Source organism: Salvelinus alpinus, chromosome 29 (assembly GCF_045679555.1).
Source record: "Salvelinus alpinus chromosome 29, SLU_Salpinus.1, whole genome shotgun sequence".
In the NCBI taxonomy this organism is placed as follows: domain Eukaryota; kingdom Metazoa; phylum Chordata; class Actinopteri; order Salmoniformes; family Salmonidae; genus Salvelinus; species Salvelinus alpinus.
The window spans coordinates 17,318,344-17,333,830 of record NC_092114.1 but is presented as its reverse complement, the minus strand read 5'-3'; the positions used below and the strand labels follow the sequence as shown (position 1 = coordinate 17,333,830).

General features: G+C 46.3%; 2 protein-coding genes across 2 annotated transcripts; both read right to left on the bottom strand.

The window, feature by feature from the left end:
• Window positions 1-651: 651 nt before the first annotated feature.
• LOC139559174 (DNA-directed RNA polymerase I subunit RPA43-like) lies at window positions 652-10,354 on the bottom strand. Its single transcript, XM_071374941.1, has 4 exons — window positions 9,863-10,354; window positions 2,587-2,728; window positions 2,203-2,411; window positions 652-1,673 (listed from the first exon to the last, which is right to left on the bottom strand). The coding sequence occupies exons 1-4, from the start codon at window positions 10,159-10,161 to the stop codon at window positions 1,226-1,228; spliced, it is 1,098 nt and encodes a 365-aa protein (XP_071231042.1). The 5' UTR covers window positions 10,162-10,354; the 3' UTR covers window positions 652-1,225.
• A 1,660-nt stretch (window positions 10,355-12,014) lies between these two features.
• LOC139559175 (twist-related protein-like) lies at window positions 12,015-14,441 on the bottom strand. Its single transcript, XM_071374942.1, has 3 exons — window positions 13,726-14,441; window positions 13,355-13,558; window positions 12,015-13,156 (listed from the first exon to the last, which is right to left on the bottom strand). Exons 1-2 carry the CDS (start codon window positions 14,150-14,152, stop codon window positions 13,413-13,415), a joined length of 573 nt encoding a protein of 190 aa, XP_071231043.1. The 5' UTR covers window positions 14,153-14,441; the 3' UTR covers window positions 12,015-13,156; window positions 13,355-13,412.
• Between the last annotated feature and the right edge of the window lie 1,046 nt (window positions 14,442-15,487).

Here is a 15,487-nt window from a genome sequence, read left to right as displayed (position 1 = left end):
CTAGACGTGAACGTTATACGCCTACCCACCCACCATGACCAACCACCCTACTTTCGCTTTTACCTTAAGTAACCATACCAAATGTAACAAATAGTAATTTGAGAGTACCAAATTGATGTTTACTTTGTTACGTCTAGTCTATGAAACCAGGCTGCAACCACATGACAGTCATCGGAAGTAAAACTTTCCTCAATAAAGCAGCTATCTGAAAATCCTAGTAAGAGTGTTCGTGTAACTGCACGTACAACAGTTAGGTGTTCGTTTTGATTCACCCAATGATATGGAATAACCCTACATTGTAGATCCTAGCCAAAAACCCTGATCATTACATGGACACATTAACACTAGGTCTAATGATCCATTTCTCGCCTGTGTGTGCGGCTCTGCTCTCCATCCTTCAGATGAAATGAGGGGGTTGTAGCTCAACATATCAGCCGACTCCACACTGCTCCCTAGTATGAACCAGTCTGATCTGACTGCATAATGATAACTACCCTAGTGACAAACTGTACAATTATGTAACACCCACTCAGGTGACTTGGGGAGATGGACATACCTCAAATTAGTCATTTTGGCAGTTGTTCTTGGTAAGACCTGCATCATCACCCACCCATCTACAACTAACTATATAAAGGCACACAACACAGTCACTCCCAAATATATCATTATTTAATTCATAACACTTTTCTCTTCTTTTCTGAAGTCTTCAATGTGTCACCTATACAAATGTAGAAAGACTAGACACTGGCAACATCTCTTCCCTTCTCTCTGGGGCCTTGAGAACAACAAAACACCATCTCTGTTCCAAATGAAACCCTAATTCCCTACATAGTGCACTACTTTTGGCAAAGAACCTACGTGACCCTGGCCCAAACTAGTGCACAATGTAGGGAATAGGGTGCCATTTCAGATTTGAAGACACTGGTAAAGCCGTGATGGATAGCCCTAAAGCATGTTGCGTTCTGCTAACAAACACTGGAGTTCTTTACCATGAGCCATGGAGGCTTCTAGAAATGACTTGGCTCCCTCTGCAGGTTTCTAAAGGGAACTACACAAAGAGCTGCATCAAGAGACACACGGACCACCCCAACAGTATGGGAGACCATATAGGGCTGAAGCTGTAACCAAACGAATTCATCAGGTCTACTTAAGACATTCCATTAGTCATCATCATCTTTTAATGTTCATTCAGTTTCACTCAATTTTAATCGCAGTGACAGTCACATCATTTATTTTTCTTCTTCTTAGTTTTGGGCGTTTCAGGATCTCCATGGAGACAGGACGTGATATCGTCACCCTGTTTCCTCTTCCTGTTTGGCTTGTCACTAAGGTAACCGCTGGAGTCGCTCCCCTGCACCTCCACAGGACCCCTCCCACCCACATCTCTCTCCTCATCCTCTTGGTTCTGTCGTTTCTCCTTCCTCTTCTTTTTCTTCTCCTCAGTGTGGCCGTTAGTGCTGCTGTCCTCCGCTGCTCCGTACACAGCGTCCCCGGGGGCTGGTACTGAAGCCACCTCCTCTCTGTGTTTCTCCTTTTTCTTCTTCTTGGGTTTGACGGTGGCGTCAGGCGAGTCCTGGTTGGGTTCTAGAGCAGGTTCTGTGTCTGGTTCCTCCAGCTGTTCTGCGGGGTCAGTAGGATAAGAACTCTCTCCAGCTGCCATCAACTCCTGAACCCTGAGAGAACACACAACTGTTTAGTCTCAGATAATACAGCTCTAACACATACCCATACAGCTTGCCGCGCGAGGCCCATACAGCTTGCCGCGCGAGGCCCATACAGCTTTCCCCTTGCCGCGCGAGGCCCATACAGCTTGCCGCGCGAGGCCCATACAGCTTGCCCCTTTCCGCGCGAGGCCCATACAGCTTTCCCCTTTCCGCGCGAGGCCCATACAGCTTTCCCCTTGCCGCGCGAGGCCCATACAGCTTGCCCCTTTCCGCGCGAGGCCCATACAGCTTTCCCCTTTCCGCGCGAGGCCCATACAGCTTTCCCCTTGCCGCGCGAGGCCCATACAGCTTGCCCCTTTCCGCGCGAGGCCCATACATCTTTCCCCATACAGCTTGCCCCCTGCCGTGCGAGGCCCAGAATCACTGACCTTGATCAGTCGATCCAGCAACTGGGATGCAAAGTGATTTGTAGATCAGTGATTCTGCACAGTCCGACTACAATGTAATCCATCTCAGACACAGACACACTGTAACCTACCATGTCCTGCCAAGTCTTCCTCTGATCAGCAGCACTCCGACTGTGTCTGCGTCTAGCTGACAGACCTCAAACTCCAGCTCCGCCCCTATCCTGGGTCCTGCCTCCCTCCAGGTCTCCATGGTGACGTGGGCTGGCTTCGGAACGCTGGCGTTGAAACAGCCATGGACCAGACAGCCCACGTGACTCACACCAAGCTTATTAACTGTGCCCTGGAGGGGGGAGATAGAGTTAGCGTCAACTAGACATTTCAAAGCACCTTGACTCTTTCCATATCGAATAGATTACCATCGTAACTAGCTACAACACATCAACACTGTGCAATTGTCTGTAAGAATCACATCTGTATGGGTCAGTCACAAACAGTTAACATAGCTTGCCTCTCACCAGTAATGTCTGTCCTCTCTGGGGTTGGAAGATGACAAAGTTGGCTTGTATGTTGAGGTGAATGTATCCGTTGTCGTCGTAGATGTCTCCATGCTGCCCCAGCAAACTGACCTCATCATAGGCCAGAGGCACACCTTTCAGACTGCACAGGGAACACAGGTAGACAGGGTCATATTCATTAGTGCACACCATAGCAAAACGTTTTGCAACAGGAAACTTTTAAAAAACAAAACATTTCAAGGCAGGTTCCTCCCGTTCCGGCCAGTTTGCTTCCGTTTGGCTCCTAGAGAATACGACCTGGGTGTGATATCGTCAACAGAGAACACGCCAGATACACAGATGATTATGTGCAGGCTAGAAGATCAATGTAACATATTTCATGCGTTTCCTGGGATGTTTAATACAAGTTCAGAGCATTGTAAAGATCTGATATTCTGCGCTGGCAGTTGACGTAACGACACCTCCTGGCGGCCATGTTGGATGACCACCACATGAATTATTCTGACAACAGCCGAGGGGCTACCCCAAACTGCATGACAACAGCCGAGGGGCTACCCCAAACTGCATGACAACAGCCGGGGGGCTACCCCAAACTGCATGACAACAGCCGAGGGGCTACCCCAAACTGCATGACAACAGCCGAGGGGCTACCCCAAACTGCATGACAACAGCCGAGGGGCTACCCCAAACTGCATGACAACAGCCGGGGGGCTACCCCAAACTGCATGACAACAGCCGAGGGGCTACCCCAAACTGCATGACAACAGCCGAGGGGCTACCCCAAACTGCATGACAACAGCCGGGGGGCTACCCCAAACTGCATGACAACAGCCGAGGGGCTACCCCAAACTGCATGACAACAGCCGGGGGGCTACCCCAAACTGCATGACAACAGCCGAGGGGCTACCCCAAACTGCATGACAACAGCCGAGGGGCTACCCCAAACTGCATGACAACAGCCGGGGGGCTACCCCAAACTGCATGACAACAGCCGAGGGGCTACCCCAAACTGCATGACAACAGCCGAGGGGCTACCCCAAACTGCATGACAACAGCCGGGGGGCTACCCCAAACTGCATGACAACAGCCGAGGGGCTACCCCAAACTGCATGACAACAGCCGGGGGGCTACCCCAAACTGCATGACAACAGCCGAGGGGCTACCCCAAACTGCATGACAACAGCCGAGGGGCTACCCCAAACTGCATGACAACAGCCGAGGGGCTACCCCAAACTGCATGACAACAGCCGGGGGGCTACCCCAAACTGCATGACAACAGCCGGGGGGCTACCCCAAACTGCATGACAACAGCCGAGGGGCTACCCCAAACTGCATGACAACAGCCGGGGGGCTACCCCAAACTGCATGACAACAGCCGGGGGGCTACCCCAAACTGCATGACAACAGCCGGGGGGCTACCCCAAACTGCATGACAACAGCCGAGGGGCTACCCCAAACTGCATGACAACAGCCGAGGGGCTACCCCAAACTGCATGACAACAGCCGAGGGGCTACCCCAAACTGCATGACAACAGCCGAGGGGCTACCCCAAACTGCATGACAACAGCCGGGGGGCTACCCCAAACTGCATGACAACAGCCGAGGGGCTACCCCAAACTGCATGACAACAGCCGGGGGGCTACCCCAAACTGCATGACAACAGCCAAGGGGCTACCCCAAACTGCATGACAACAGCCGAGGGGCTACCCCAAACTGCATGACAACACCCGAGGGGCTACCCCAAACTGCATGACAACAGCCGAGGGGCTACCCCAAACTGCATGACAACAGCCGGGGGGCTACCCCAAACTGCATGACAACAGTGCCTAAAACTAGTTGATTCAGTATTTGGCTGCTTTAACAAGGCAGGAAAGAAAACAGGGATACAAAAAAAAAATGAAAATTACAGATTTTCACAATCATAAAACACCATCGGTGACACCAAGACTCAAGAACTGTCAGAAAAGCGAAGAAAACATTTTACCCGTCAAGACCTGAACCCAGACAGCTGTCAGTAACGGGTCTGCTACGATCATTTAATCACTGGTAAATCACGTCTGATCGATTTCATGCTTAGTTTAGCTGTTGTGCTAACCAGCTGTTAACAACAACACTAAATTAGCTAGCTAGATAGCTTGTAGTCCAGTAAATAGCATGTGTCGTGTGAGTTTAACGTTTTGGGGGGGGGGAAAGCTATTTTTCACCATAACAAAAGATTGCATGCCTCTATCATCATAAGACTACTATTCCTAATGTGATGAGTAGATTGGATAGTGATAATTTAGGCTATGAATAAGCGTGTAGTGGCATAGGTTTCTAGGCTATATCAGAGACGTTTCCTTTGCACGGGAAAAATGTGGCCTTTTGATAAAAACACTTCCTGCAATTCTACTTTTTATATAAACTGGAGGAATTAGCAGAATCTTTTTAATATGGTGGTCGTCTAGGCCTACTCCACTGACAACAGATCTGTAAAAAAAATACCTGGTCTTGAAAGCAACCCTGTAATCTAGGCCTTTGAAAAAGGGATCCTGGCTAAAAGGGATCTAGCTTGTATCAAATTGTCAAAAGTATTTTTTGTTTTAGCTAACGCTAACCCTTTTCCTAACCGTAACCTAATTCTCCTAGTCTGCTACGAAATGTAAAACATGACCTTAATTTGACAACAGCTGTATCCCTTATAGCCATGACTATGAAAAGGGGGAGACTGTACAATATGACATCCATAAAGCCTGGAGGACCTTATTGCCCCCCCCCAAAAAAAACAAACTTGTATGATAATTTGTTGAGAACTTTATTCATTAGAGGGAAAATGTAAGGACATTTCAGCATAGGACAAAGGCCTCAATGGGATAGGACAACCTGCTGTGTTGACTATTGGTTGTTCCAGCCAAACAATTGATTGAATCTTTATATGACACGAAAACAGCGGACTGAATCAAACAATTAAAGAGCCCTGATGGTACAGGTGACCTAAAGAAGTGATGTCTTACTTTAATAGGTTATCCCACTGCCTCCGTTTTCTGGGTAAATAATGGGGCAATCTTCCCGAAGTTTCAAATTTGATTGTCTAACCTCAGGGGTGCTTTTCATTTGTTTATGTACTACTGTAGGTTCACCAGCTGACTATCAAGACACACATGTTGACTGGATTCCCACTGTGAAGATGAGCAATACTGTAGCAGCATCAGATTCCCACTGTGAAGATGCGCAATACTGTAGCAGCATCAGATTCCCACTGTGAAGATGAGCAATACTGCAGCAGCATCATATTCCCACTGTGAAGATGAGCAATACTGCAGCAGCATCATATTCCCACTGTGAAGATGAGCAATACTGTAGCAGCATCAGATTCCCACTGTGAAGATGAGCAATACTGTAGCAGCATCAGATTCCCACTGTGAAGATGAGCAATACTGCAGCAGCATCATATTCCCACTGTGAAGATGAGCAATACTGTAGCAGCATCAGATTCCCACTGTGAAGATGAGCAATACTGTAGCAGCATCAGATTCCCACTGTGAAGATGAGCAATACTGCAGCAGCAACAGATTCCCACTGTGAAGATGAGCAATACTGCAGCAGCAACATATTCTTCTACTACTACTTTGTCCTACAAAATCTAGTATAATGATTAGCCTCTTACAAATGATCTAGTGTTATTGTTTTTAAACTGAGAACCGAACCATATTTAAAACAGTGTGTGAGTTAAGCTATTCTCTGCTTCAGATGCACAATGTCAACTGCAAATTTTCCATAAGGCTAATGCCATCATACTGTATGCTAGTGGTTCCCAACTCCGGTCCTCCAGTACCCCCCCCCCCCCCCCGCAGTAGTTTTATTGTAGCCCCGAACAAACACGCCGGATTCAACTTGTTAACTAATCATCAGGCCCTCAATGAGTCGAATCAGGTGTGTTTGTCCGGGGCTACAACAAAAATGTGTGCTGTTGGGGGTCCTGGAGGACTGGAGTTGGGAACCACAGCTGTAGGCCAATGGCTGCACGGGCGTCGCATGCCATTATCAACTGCAAAATGATTTCAAGTTTCTGATATCCAATTTTTTTTTTTTTAATTGACCATCTAATAAAACTAATTGATCAAACTAATTGGAGCTTATGACTAAAAAAAAATAAAAAAATAGGTAATTTCCATTTGCGAATACAACACAGACAACTTAGCGATTCCCTTCCTCTCTCTATTGCAGGATTGTGATCTGTGATTAATCAACATCAACACTAGTTCAACATCAAAAATAGTTAAGTTAACTACTAAAACAAGTTTAAACACTTAACTTCAAATAATCAACACTTACATATAATTTCAAAGTGTACTATTAAGCTAAATCATATGTAAAAGTTTGACATTTTAGTAACAATTAGGCTATTATTACTTTCAGGTGAACAAATAAAGTAAATAACAGGACTGGAGTAGCCTAGTGGTTAGAGCTTTGGGCCAGTAACTGAAAGGCTGCTGGTTTGAATCCCAGAGCCGATAAGGCTCTGTTGATGTGCCTTTGAGCAAGGTACTTAACCTTAATTTCTCCTTTGAGTCGCTCTGGATAAGAGCGTCTGCTAAATGACTCAAACGTAGGTGGCCAACCTCGCTCCACTGGTCCCCGATCTAGTGGGTGAGCAGACTTTTGTTCCAGCCCAGCAACAGCAAACTTGATTATTAACTTATTAGGTTTGATACATTGAATCAGGTGTGTTAGTGCAGGGCTGGAACAGAAGGCTGCACACCCAGGCAGGGTTGGGTCTGTCCCAGTCACAATAGGTTTATACATTGTGTGAATTTTAAAACTGTATTTTTGTTCACAAAATTTGCAATCATAGGTACACATATAATCCAGGGTTTGAGCAGCTCCGCCCTATGGGACTCCCGATCACGGCTGGTTGAGATACAGCCCGAGATCGAACCAGGGTCTGTAGTGACGCCTCTTGCGCTGCAGTGCCTTAGACCGCTCGGAGTCCAAAAGGTATCGGAACCCACCCAATGTTAGTAGTGTTTTACATCAAATCAAATGTTATTGGTCACATATACATGGTTAGCAGATGTTAATGCGAGTGTAGCGAAATGCTTGTGCTTCTCGTTCCGACCATGCAGTAATAACCAACAAGTAATCTAACCTAACAATTTCACAACAACTACCTTATACACACAAGTGTAAAGGAATGAATAAGAATATGTACATAAAGATATATGAATGAGCGATGGCCGAACGGCATAGGCAAGATGCAGTAGATGGTATAGAGTACAGTATATACATATGAGATGAGTAATGTAGGGTATGTAAACATTATATTAAGTGGCATTGTTTAAAGTGGCTAGTGATACATTTAATACATTAATTTTTTCATTATTAAAGTGGCTGGAGTTGAGTCAGTATGTTGGCAGCAGCCACTAAATGTTAGTGGTTGCTGTTTAACAGTCTGATGGCCTTGAGATAGAAGCTGTTTTTCAGTCTCTCGGTCCCTGCTTTGATGCACCTGTACTGACCTCGCCTTCTGGATGATAGCGGGGTGAACAGGCAGTGGCTCGGGTGGTTGTTGTCCTTGATGATCTTTTTGTCCTTCCTGTGACATCGGGTGGTGTAGGTGTCATGGAGAGCAGGTAGTTTGCCCCCGGTGATGCGTTGTGCAGACCTCACTACCCTCTGGAGAGCCTTACGGTTGTGGGCGGAGCAGTTGCCGTACCAGGCGGTGATACAGCCCGACAGGATGCTCTCGATTGTGCATCTGTAAAAGTTTGTGAGTGTTTTTGGTGACAAGCCAAATTTCTTCAGCCTCCTGAGGTTGAAGAGGCGCTGTTGCGGCTTCTTCACCACGCTGTCTGTGTGGGTGAACCAATTCAGTTTGTCTGTGATGTGTATGCCGAGGAACTTAAAACTTTCCACCTTCTCCACTACTGTCCCGTCGATGTGGATAGGGGGGTGCTCCCTCTGCTGTTTCCTGAAGTCCACGATCATCTCCTTTGTTTTGTTGATGTTGAGTGTGAGGTTATTTTCCTGACACCACACTCCGAGGGCCCTCACCTCCTCCCTGTAGGCCGTCTCGTCGTTGTTGGTAATCAGGCCTACCACTGTTGTGTCGTCTGCAAACTTGATGATTGAGTTGGAGGCGTGCATGGCCACGCAGTCATGGGTGAACAGGGAGTACAGGAGAGGGCTCAGAACGCACCCTTGTGGGGCCCCAGTGTTGAGGATCAGCGGGGTGGAGATGTTGTTACCTACCCTCACCACCTGGGGGCGGCCCGTCAGGAAGTCCAGGACCCAGTTGCACAGGGCGGGGTCGGGACCCAGGGTCTCGAGCTTAATGACGAGTTTGGAGGGTACTATGGTGCTGAGCTGTAGCTGAGCTGTAGTCGATGAACAGCATTCTTACATAGGTATTTCTCTTGTACAGATGGGTTAGGGCAGTGTGCAGTGTGATTGCGTCGTCTGTGGACCTATTGGGGTGGTAAGCAAATTGGAGTGGATCTAGGGTGTCAGGTAGGGTGGAGGTGATATGGTCCTTGACTAGTCTCTCAAAGCACTTCATGATGATGGAAGTGAGTGCTACGGGGCGGTAGTCGTTTAGCTCAGTTACCTTAGCTTTCTTGGGAACAGGAACAATGGTGGCCCTCTTGAAGCATGTGGGAACAGCAGACTGGGATAAGGATTGATTGAATATGTCCGTAAACACACCAGCCAACTGGTCTGCGCATGCTCTGAGGACGTGGCTGGGGTCTGGGCCGGCAGCCTTGCGAGGGTTAACATGTTTAAATGTTTTGCTCACGTTGGCTGCAGTGAAGGAGAGCCCGCAGGTTTTCGTAGCGGGCCATGACCATCAACGTCTTTTGTAACACTGTTCTCGATATCAGGCATACAACAGCAAATACATTCTAAATAGTAACTATTTCGGGATGATATGGATTTCAACTGCAAAGTAGGAAGCATGCTAGGTAGTTCTGGTCCAGGGTGTTCAGCTATGCTCTCACTAACGAGTTATTTAGTGACTAGCTTCAACATAACTAACTGCTTTCTTAACTCACCAAAGTGAAGAGAGTTAGAGTAGCCAAAATGTTTCTGTATGCGCAAACGGTCATTTATCCAAAGTACGAAATAAAACACTTTTGAGCAATACATTTTTACCGCCAGACTACCTCTGGTGCGCATGCGTCGGATCGACACTAGTACGAGCTACATGCGTATTACAACATGTATAAACTAGCAGCACATCGCAGATGACTAGCAACTTCGTGAGCTAACTAACTAGCATATTCAACCCATAGCTTACCTTTCTGAGTATCTTAGCAGTTCGGTGTTCAGTTCCTCTTGGATCCCTGTCCGTTTCTTCTTCAGGTACATGGGCGACAGGGCAATATGTCTTCTGTGCGTGTCCATGACTAGACACGAGTACGGCGTTGACACCAACTTGCATGCGTCAGCGAACGACGGGATCAGACTTGGGAACGCGCCTGGGTCTCCGCCGCCTGCCGCAGAATGTCCGTTTGCTGTCGGATTGGTTAAAAGTGACACTTCGGTGGACATTTTTGCGTGTTTTGGGTCGTCTTCTGTCTGCTCCAAGTTCGCCATGCTGTTGGAGACAGCAGGAAGGAAGTCGACGAGGGAAGACTTCCGTAGTGAAGAGGGACCGCGAGTTTAGACAGTCGGGGTTTTTGTTATGTCGTCTCCTAGCGGAGAGGAGTAGTCAAAAACCTAACCTGCACACATTCCACTCCACGTTCACTGACCCCCTTCTCTATGTAGGAGTTTGGGTTAGACAGATACAGCGCTTCATTGATTGTGTGCCATGATTGAAATACATTCAAGAAACTCAAACATAATAGTGTGTCATGATGCCGTTTTTCCACTATAATCAATTATACAGGAAGTTAGAGGAGTAGTGGTGAAGTTAAAGGAGTAGTGGTGAAGTTAAAGGAGTAGTGGTGAAGTTAAAGGAGTAGTGGTGAAGTTAGAGGAGTAGTGGTGAAGTTAGAGGAGTAGTGGGGAAGTTAAAGGAGTAGTGCTGAAGTTAAAGGAGTAGTGGTGAAGTTAAAGGAGTAGTGGTGAAGTTAAAGGAGTAGTGGTGAAGTTAGATGAGTAGTGGGGAAGTTAAAGGAGTAGTGGGGAAGTTAGATGAGTAGTGGGGAAGTTAAAGGAGTAGTGGGGAAGTTAGATGAGTAGTGGTGAAGTTAGAGGAGTAGTGGTGAAGTTAGAGGAGTAGTGGTGAAGTTAGAGGAGTAGTGCTGAAGTTAGAGGAGTAGTGCTGAAGTTAAAGGAGAAGTGGTGAAGTTAGAGGAGTAGTGGGGAAGTTAAAGGAGTAGTGGGGAAGTTAAAGGAGTAGTGCTGAAGTTAAAGGAGTAGTGGTGAAGTTAATGGAGTAGTGGTGAAGTTAAAGGAGTAGTGGTGAAGTTAAAGGAGTAATGGTTAAGTTAAAGGAGTAGTGGTGGAGTTAGAGGAGTAGTGGGGAAGTTAAAGGAGTAGTGGTGAAGTTAGAGGAGTAGTGGTGAAGTTAAAGGAGTAGTGGTGAAGTTAAAGGAGTAGTGGTGAAGTTAAAGGAGTAGTGGTGAAGTTAAAGGAGTAGTGGTGAAGTTAGAGTAGTGGTGGAGTTAGAGGAGTAGTGGTGAAGTTAGAGGAGTAGTGGGGGAGTTAGAGGAGTAGTGGTGAAGTTAGAGGAGTAGTGGTGAAGTTAAAGGAGTAGTGGGGAAGTTAAAGGAGTAGTGGTGAAGTTAAAGGAGTAGTGGTGAAGTTAAAGGAGTAGTGGTGAAGTTAGAGTAGTGGTGGAGTTAGAGGAGTAGTGGTGAAGTTAGAGGAGTAGTGGGGGAGTTAGAGGAGTAGTGGTGAAGTTAGATGAGTAGTGGTGAAGTTAGAGGAGTAGTGGTGAAGTTAAAGGAGTAGTGGTGAAGTTAAAGGAGTAGTGGTGAAGTTAGAGTAGTGTTGGAGTTAGAGGAGTAGTGGTGAAGTTAGAGGAGTAGTGGTGAAGTTAGAGGAGTAGTGGGGAAGTTAAAGGAGTAGTGGTGAAGTTAAAGGAGTAGTGGTGTGTTACCCTGTGCTGTTGGATGTACAGGCGTTCTCTCTCTGTAGTGTCACTTTCATTTGAACCGTTAGATGGCAATGTCCTGTATGGAATATGGCTCCAGCTTGGCTCTTTTATCAAACATCCAGGGTTTAGTAACTCAGTTACATGTAATCTGATTACAAAAAAAACGAATCAGTTACATTACCAGCAAAAATATTCTAATCAGATTACAAATAATGTTTGAAAAACTTGATGATTACTTCTTGGATTACGTTTAAATTCAGAAAGGATGTTTGCGAGAAGAAAAACGACAACATTATGACACCTTTCTGTTTTCTCAATTACACTCAATTCAGCATTGAAAAAAAGCACAAATTTACATTTTTTCCACCTGAGCGAGTCTGACCACAAGTCAGAGACCACTATGATGACACACCAAATGCATTTTATGGATCATTTTTGTCTTCATTTACATTTAAGTCATTTAGCAGACGCTCTTATCCAGAGCGACTTACAAATTGGAAAGTTCATACATATTCATCCTGGTCCCCCCGTGGGGAATGAACCCACAACCCTGGCGTTGCAAGCGCCATGCTCTACCAACTGAGCCACACGTTGGCAGTTGGTCTTCCTAATGCCAGTTAAGGGGAAAGTAATCAGATTTACGTTACTGAGTTTGGGTAATCCCAAAATTACATTACAGATTACAATTTTGGAAAGTAACAGATTATATTTATAAAGTAACCTACCCAACCCTGCAAACATCGGTAGCCTACTGTTACTGTATATTCACACGCTCTGGATAAGAACATCACATCAAATTACTCAAATGTCAATTCAAACATACAATAATTGTTATTTCAGAAGATAATTAAAGATATTTACAACACTACAACATTTTAAATGCATTTAGAAATGGACTCATTCTTCGTTGTAACATCAATCAATAAATTGTTATTTCAGAATCCAGGAGAAAATAATATGTGTATGAGTTTGTTGATACAGAGACTGGTACTTCATCTGTTGCCAATCCCCACGGAGAGGAATAGAGTGTAGAGGCTGCTGAGGGCAGGACGGCTCATAATACTGGCTGGAACGGAGTCAATAGAATGACGTCCAACACGTTTGACGTATTTAATACCATTCCACTAATTCCGCTCCAGCCATTACAATGAGCCCTTATCCCCCAAATTAAGGTGCCACCAACCTCCTGTGGTAGAGGTCATGTGGAGAATTCTGACAGTCTCTATGTCTGTGTGTGAAGTCTAGAACAGACCAAAATGAGCTATAGTTGTCCACTGATGGGTTTTTGATCTATTATCTGCCCCGCGTGTCCCCTATAAGGTTTATGGATTGTTGGAATCAAGCACACAGAAACAGGCCTGCATATCTCCCACCATAGAGATACACAGTACAGAAAGTGTTGTAAATCTTTGTTTATGTCTCTAACATTCGTCGTTACGAGGTGTTCCATCATGCTAGGTTGTTTAGTCCTGCGTTCTCCGGTAGACCACAGTCCAGTTGTAGCATGTTGAAACACCCCAACCAGTATGGATTCTCTTGGATAATCTGTGGATAAATAAAATATGGATTAGTTTCCATGTTGTCTGATATTTTGATCAAATTTAAATCATGTTAATAAATATATTGTTCAAAAACAGATATTGACTAGTGTCATTCGGTAATCGAACTTGCCTTTATTTGTGTGTTGTACATCAATCACGTTACGAGTGTAAGAAAGTTGTGAGGAATAAAAGCACAACCTACCCTGTTTGGCTGTGCCCCTGCAGTGGAGGGAGCACTAGTGTGATGTAGCGGACCCCGGTCATGCTTCCTCCTCCATCCTCCACACTGAGAAGACATAGCTCAGACGCTCATGGGCCACGTAACCACAGCTGGCTGCTCCTGACACATGCGCCTCATCCAAATCCAGGCCCATACCCTCGCCCTGCAGCACGTGGTGGAGGAAGTCTAGAATAAGAATAATCTTCATCATTCTCATCACTTTCATCATCTTTTTTTGGATTGCCACCTTTTGTAATGGCATTACAGGCCAAAGTGCTTAACGGATTGGCACCTCAAATGTATAATTGGTTAATTGGTTGCTTAAATTATTATAATAACAGAAAGTAGCCTACCTATGTACCGCGTGGCCAGTTTGAGAGTCTGGATCTTGCTGAGTTTGTCTGAGGGCAGCGTGGGGATGATCTGTCGTAGCGAGGCGAAGGCCTGGTTGAGTGACTGGGTCCTCTGTCGCTCCCGTACGTTAGCCATGACACGCTGATTCTGTGTGTCCTCCAGAGACCTGGGTAGGCTGCTCACACTGCTGATGTCACTCCAGTCACTTCCTCTCCTCTTCCCCCTCTTCTTCTCCGGGCTTTGGATATTCCGGTTCCCCTCATCTTCTTCATCTTCATCCTGCTCCCTCGGTCTCCTTCGGCGTGCCCACTGTTTTCTGGTGCCTCTACGTGGCCTCCGGTGTTGGTCGATCTCTTCCTCACTGTTCCCAGCGCTGTCGACCGGAGACCGAGACCCCACCGGGGAACACATCATGTCCCCAAACATCACCTGATCCCTTAAACCCTGACCGATGACCTAAACCCCTGACCCGGGTCACAGCATCCTAGACACCCCCTGGAAACCTGGTGGATCCTGTCCCTTTAAGACAGGAGTAAAGATCCGTATTTCTCTATCTTTTTCTCACTCTCCCTCTCTTTCTCCCTCTTTCTCCCTCTCTCTCCCACACTCTTTTGTCCCTTTCAGAGAGGAGTGTAGACAGTTAACATTGATCCAGTCTCGCGCCAGCTCCGTGTGTCACAGAGAAGGTACTCTGCCGGTTGGATATCTTTATAACCATGCAGCACACCGAGTGGGGATTTTGGGGAGCGCTGTGATTGGGTGAGATGGTGAGGTGACGTCTTGAGGAGGTGGGTGGGCGGGAGAAGGTCGATCATAGTCTGTTAGACGTTCTGAGCCAAAAACAACACAGCGCCCAGAAATTATTTCAGAATGTTTTGTGTTTTGCACATGAGCACAGTCGCTATTAAAAAGCAAAATGTTCCTATTTTTATGTATTCAAAGCGGGCAAGTTGTTGAAAAACCTAATGGAAGGGATGGAGCGGCTGGGGGGGGTTGGCGCTTGTCAGATCTTCCTCTTCACGTTCTGCCTATGCGTTCTGCCCTATTGGGCACTCATGCGCAATTAGATGTGTCAAAACGACCACACACATTTACTGGATTTCTTTACGCAAAACAGTCAGGTTTTATTTGCCTTAATTCCTGTATGAGGTCATGAAAACAGACCTAGCCAATAGTTTATTCAGATCATATATGTAGCCTATAACCTATTCTGCATCACTGTATGCCTTGCCTAGTTAAATAAAGGTTAAATAAAAAATGCTGCAAAGACAAGCCAGTGAGAACTTCAGCCATTTCTATCAGAAAAGATAAAGGTAAACAGCAGGTTTTCCGTAGCCGAAGATTGACTGTTTATTTTTCTTTACTCTAAGGTATGCAGCTAAGTGGTTCTGCCCCCGCTGGGACCCCGGCAGAGCGGCTAAGATTTAAAAGGCAAGCCGGCCCAGGGAGCTCACAGGGCGGATCCCAGCTCACAGCGGGTCGCTGATGCCATGGACGGCTGGAGCGCAATGCAAACATTGGAGGTGCGTGGAGGGGAAAGCCGCAGAGAGCGAACGTACACGCGCGTGCACGCATATACACACACACACAGTGACCAAATTATATTCGGATTTCGTTATAAGACCACCGTCATTAATACATTTCGCAATTAACGGCAAAGCGGCACGGTCTAGTGGTTAGAGCGTTGGGCAAGTAACCGAAAGGTTGCTGGATCGAATCCCCGAGTTGACAAGGTAAACATCTGTCGTTCTTCCCCTGAAC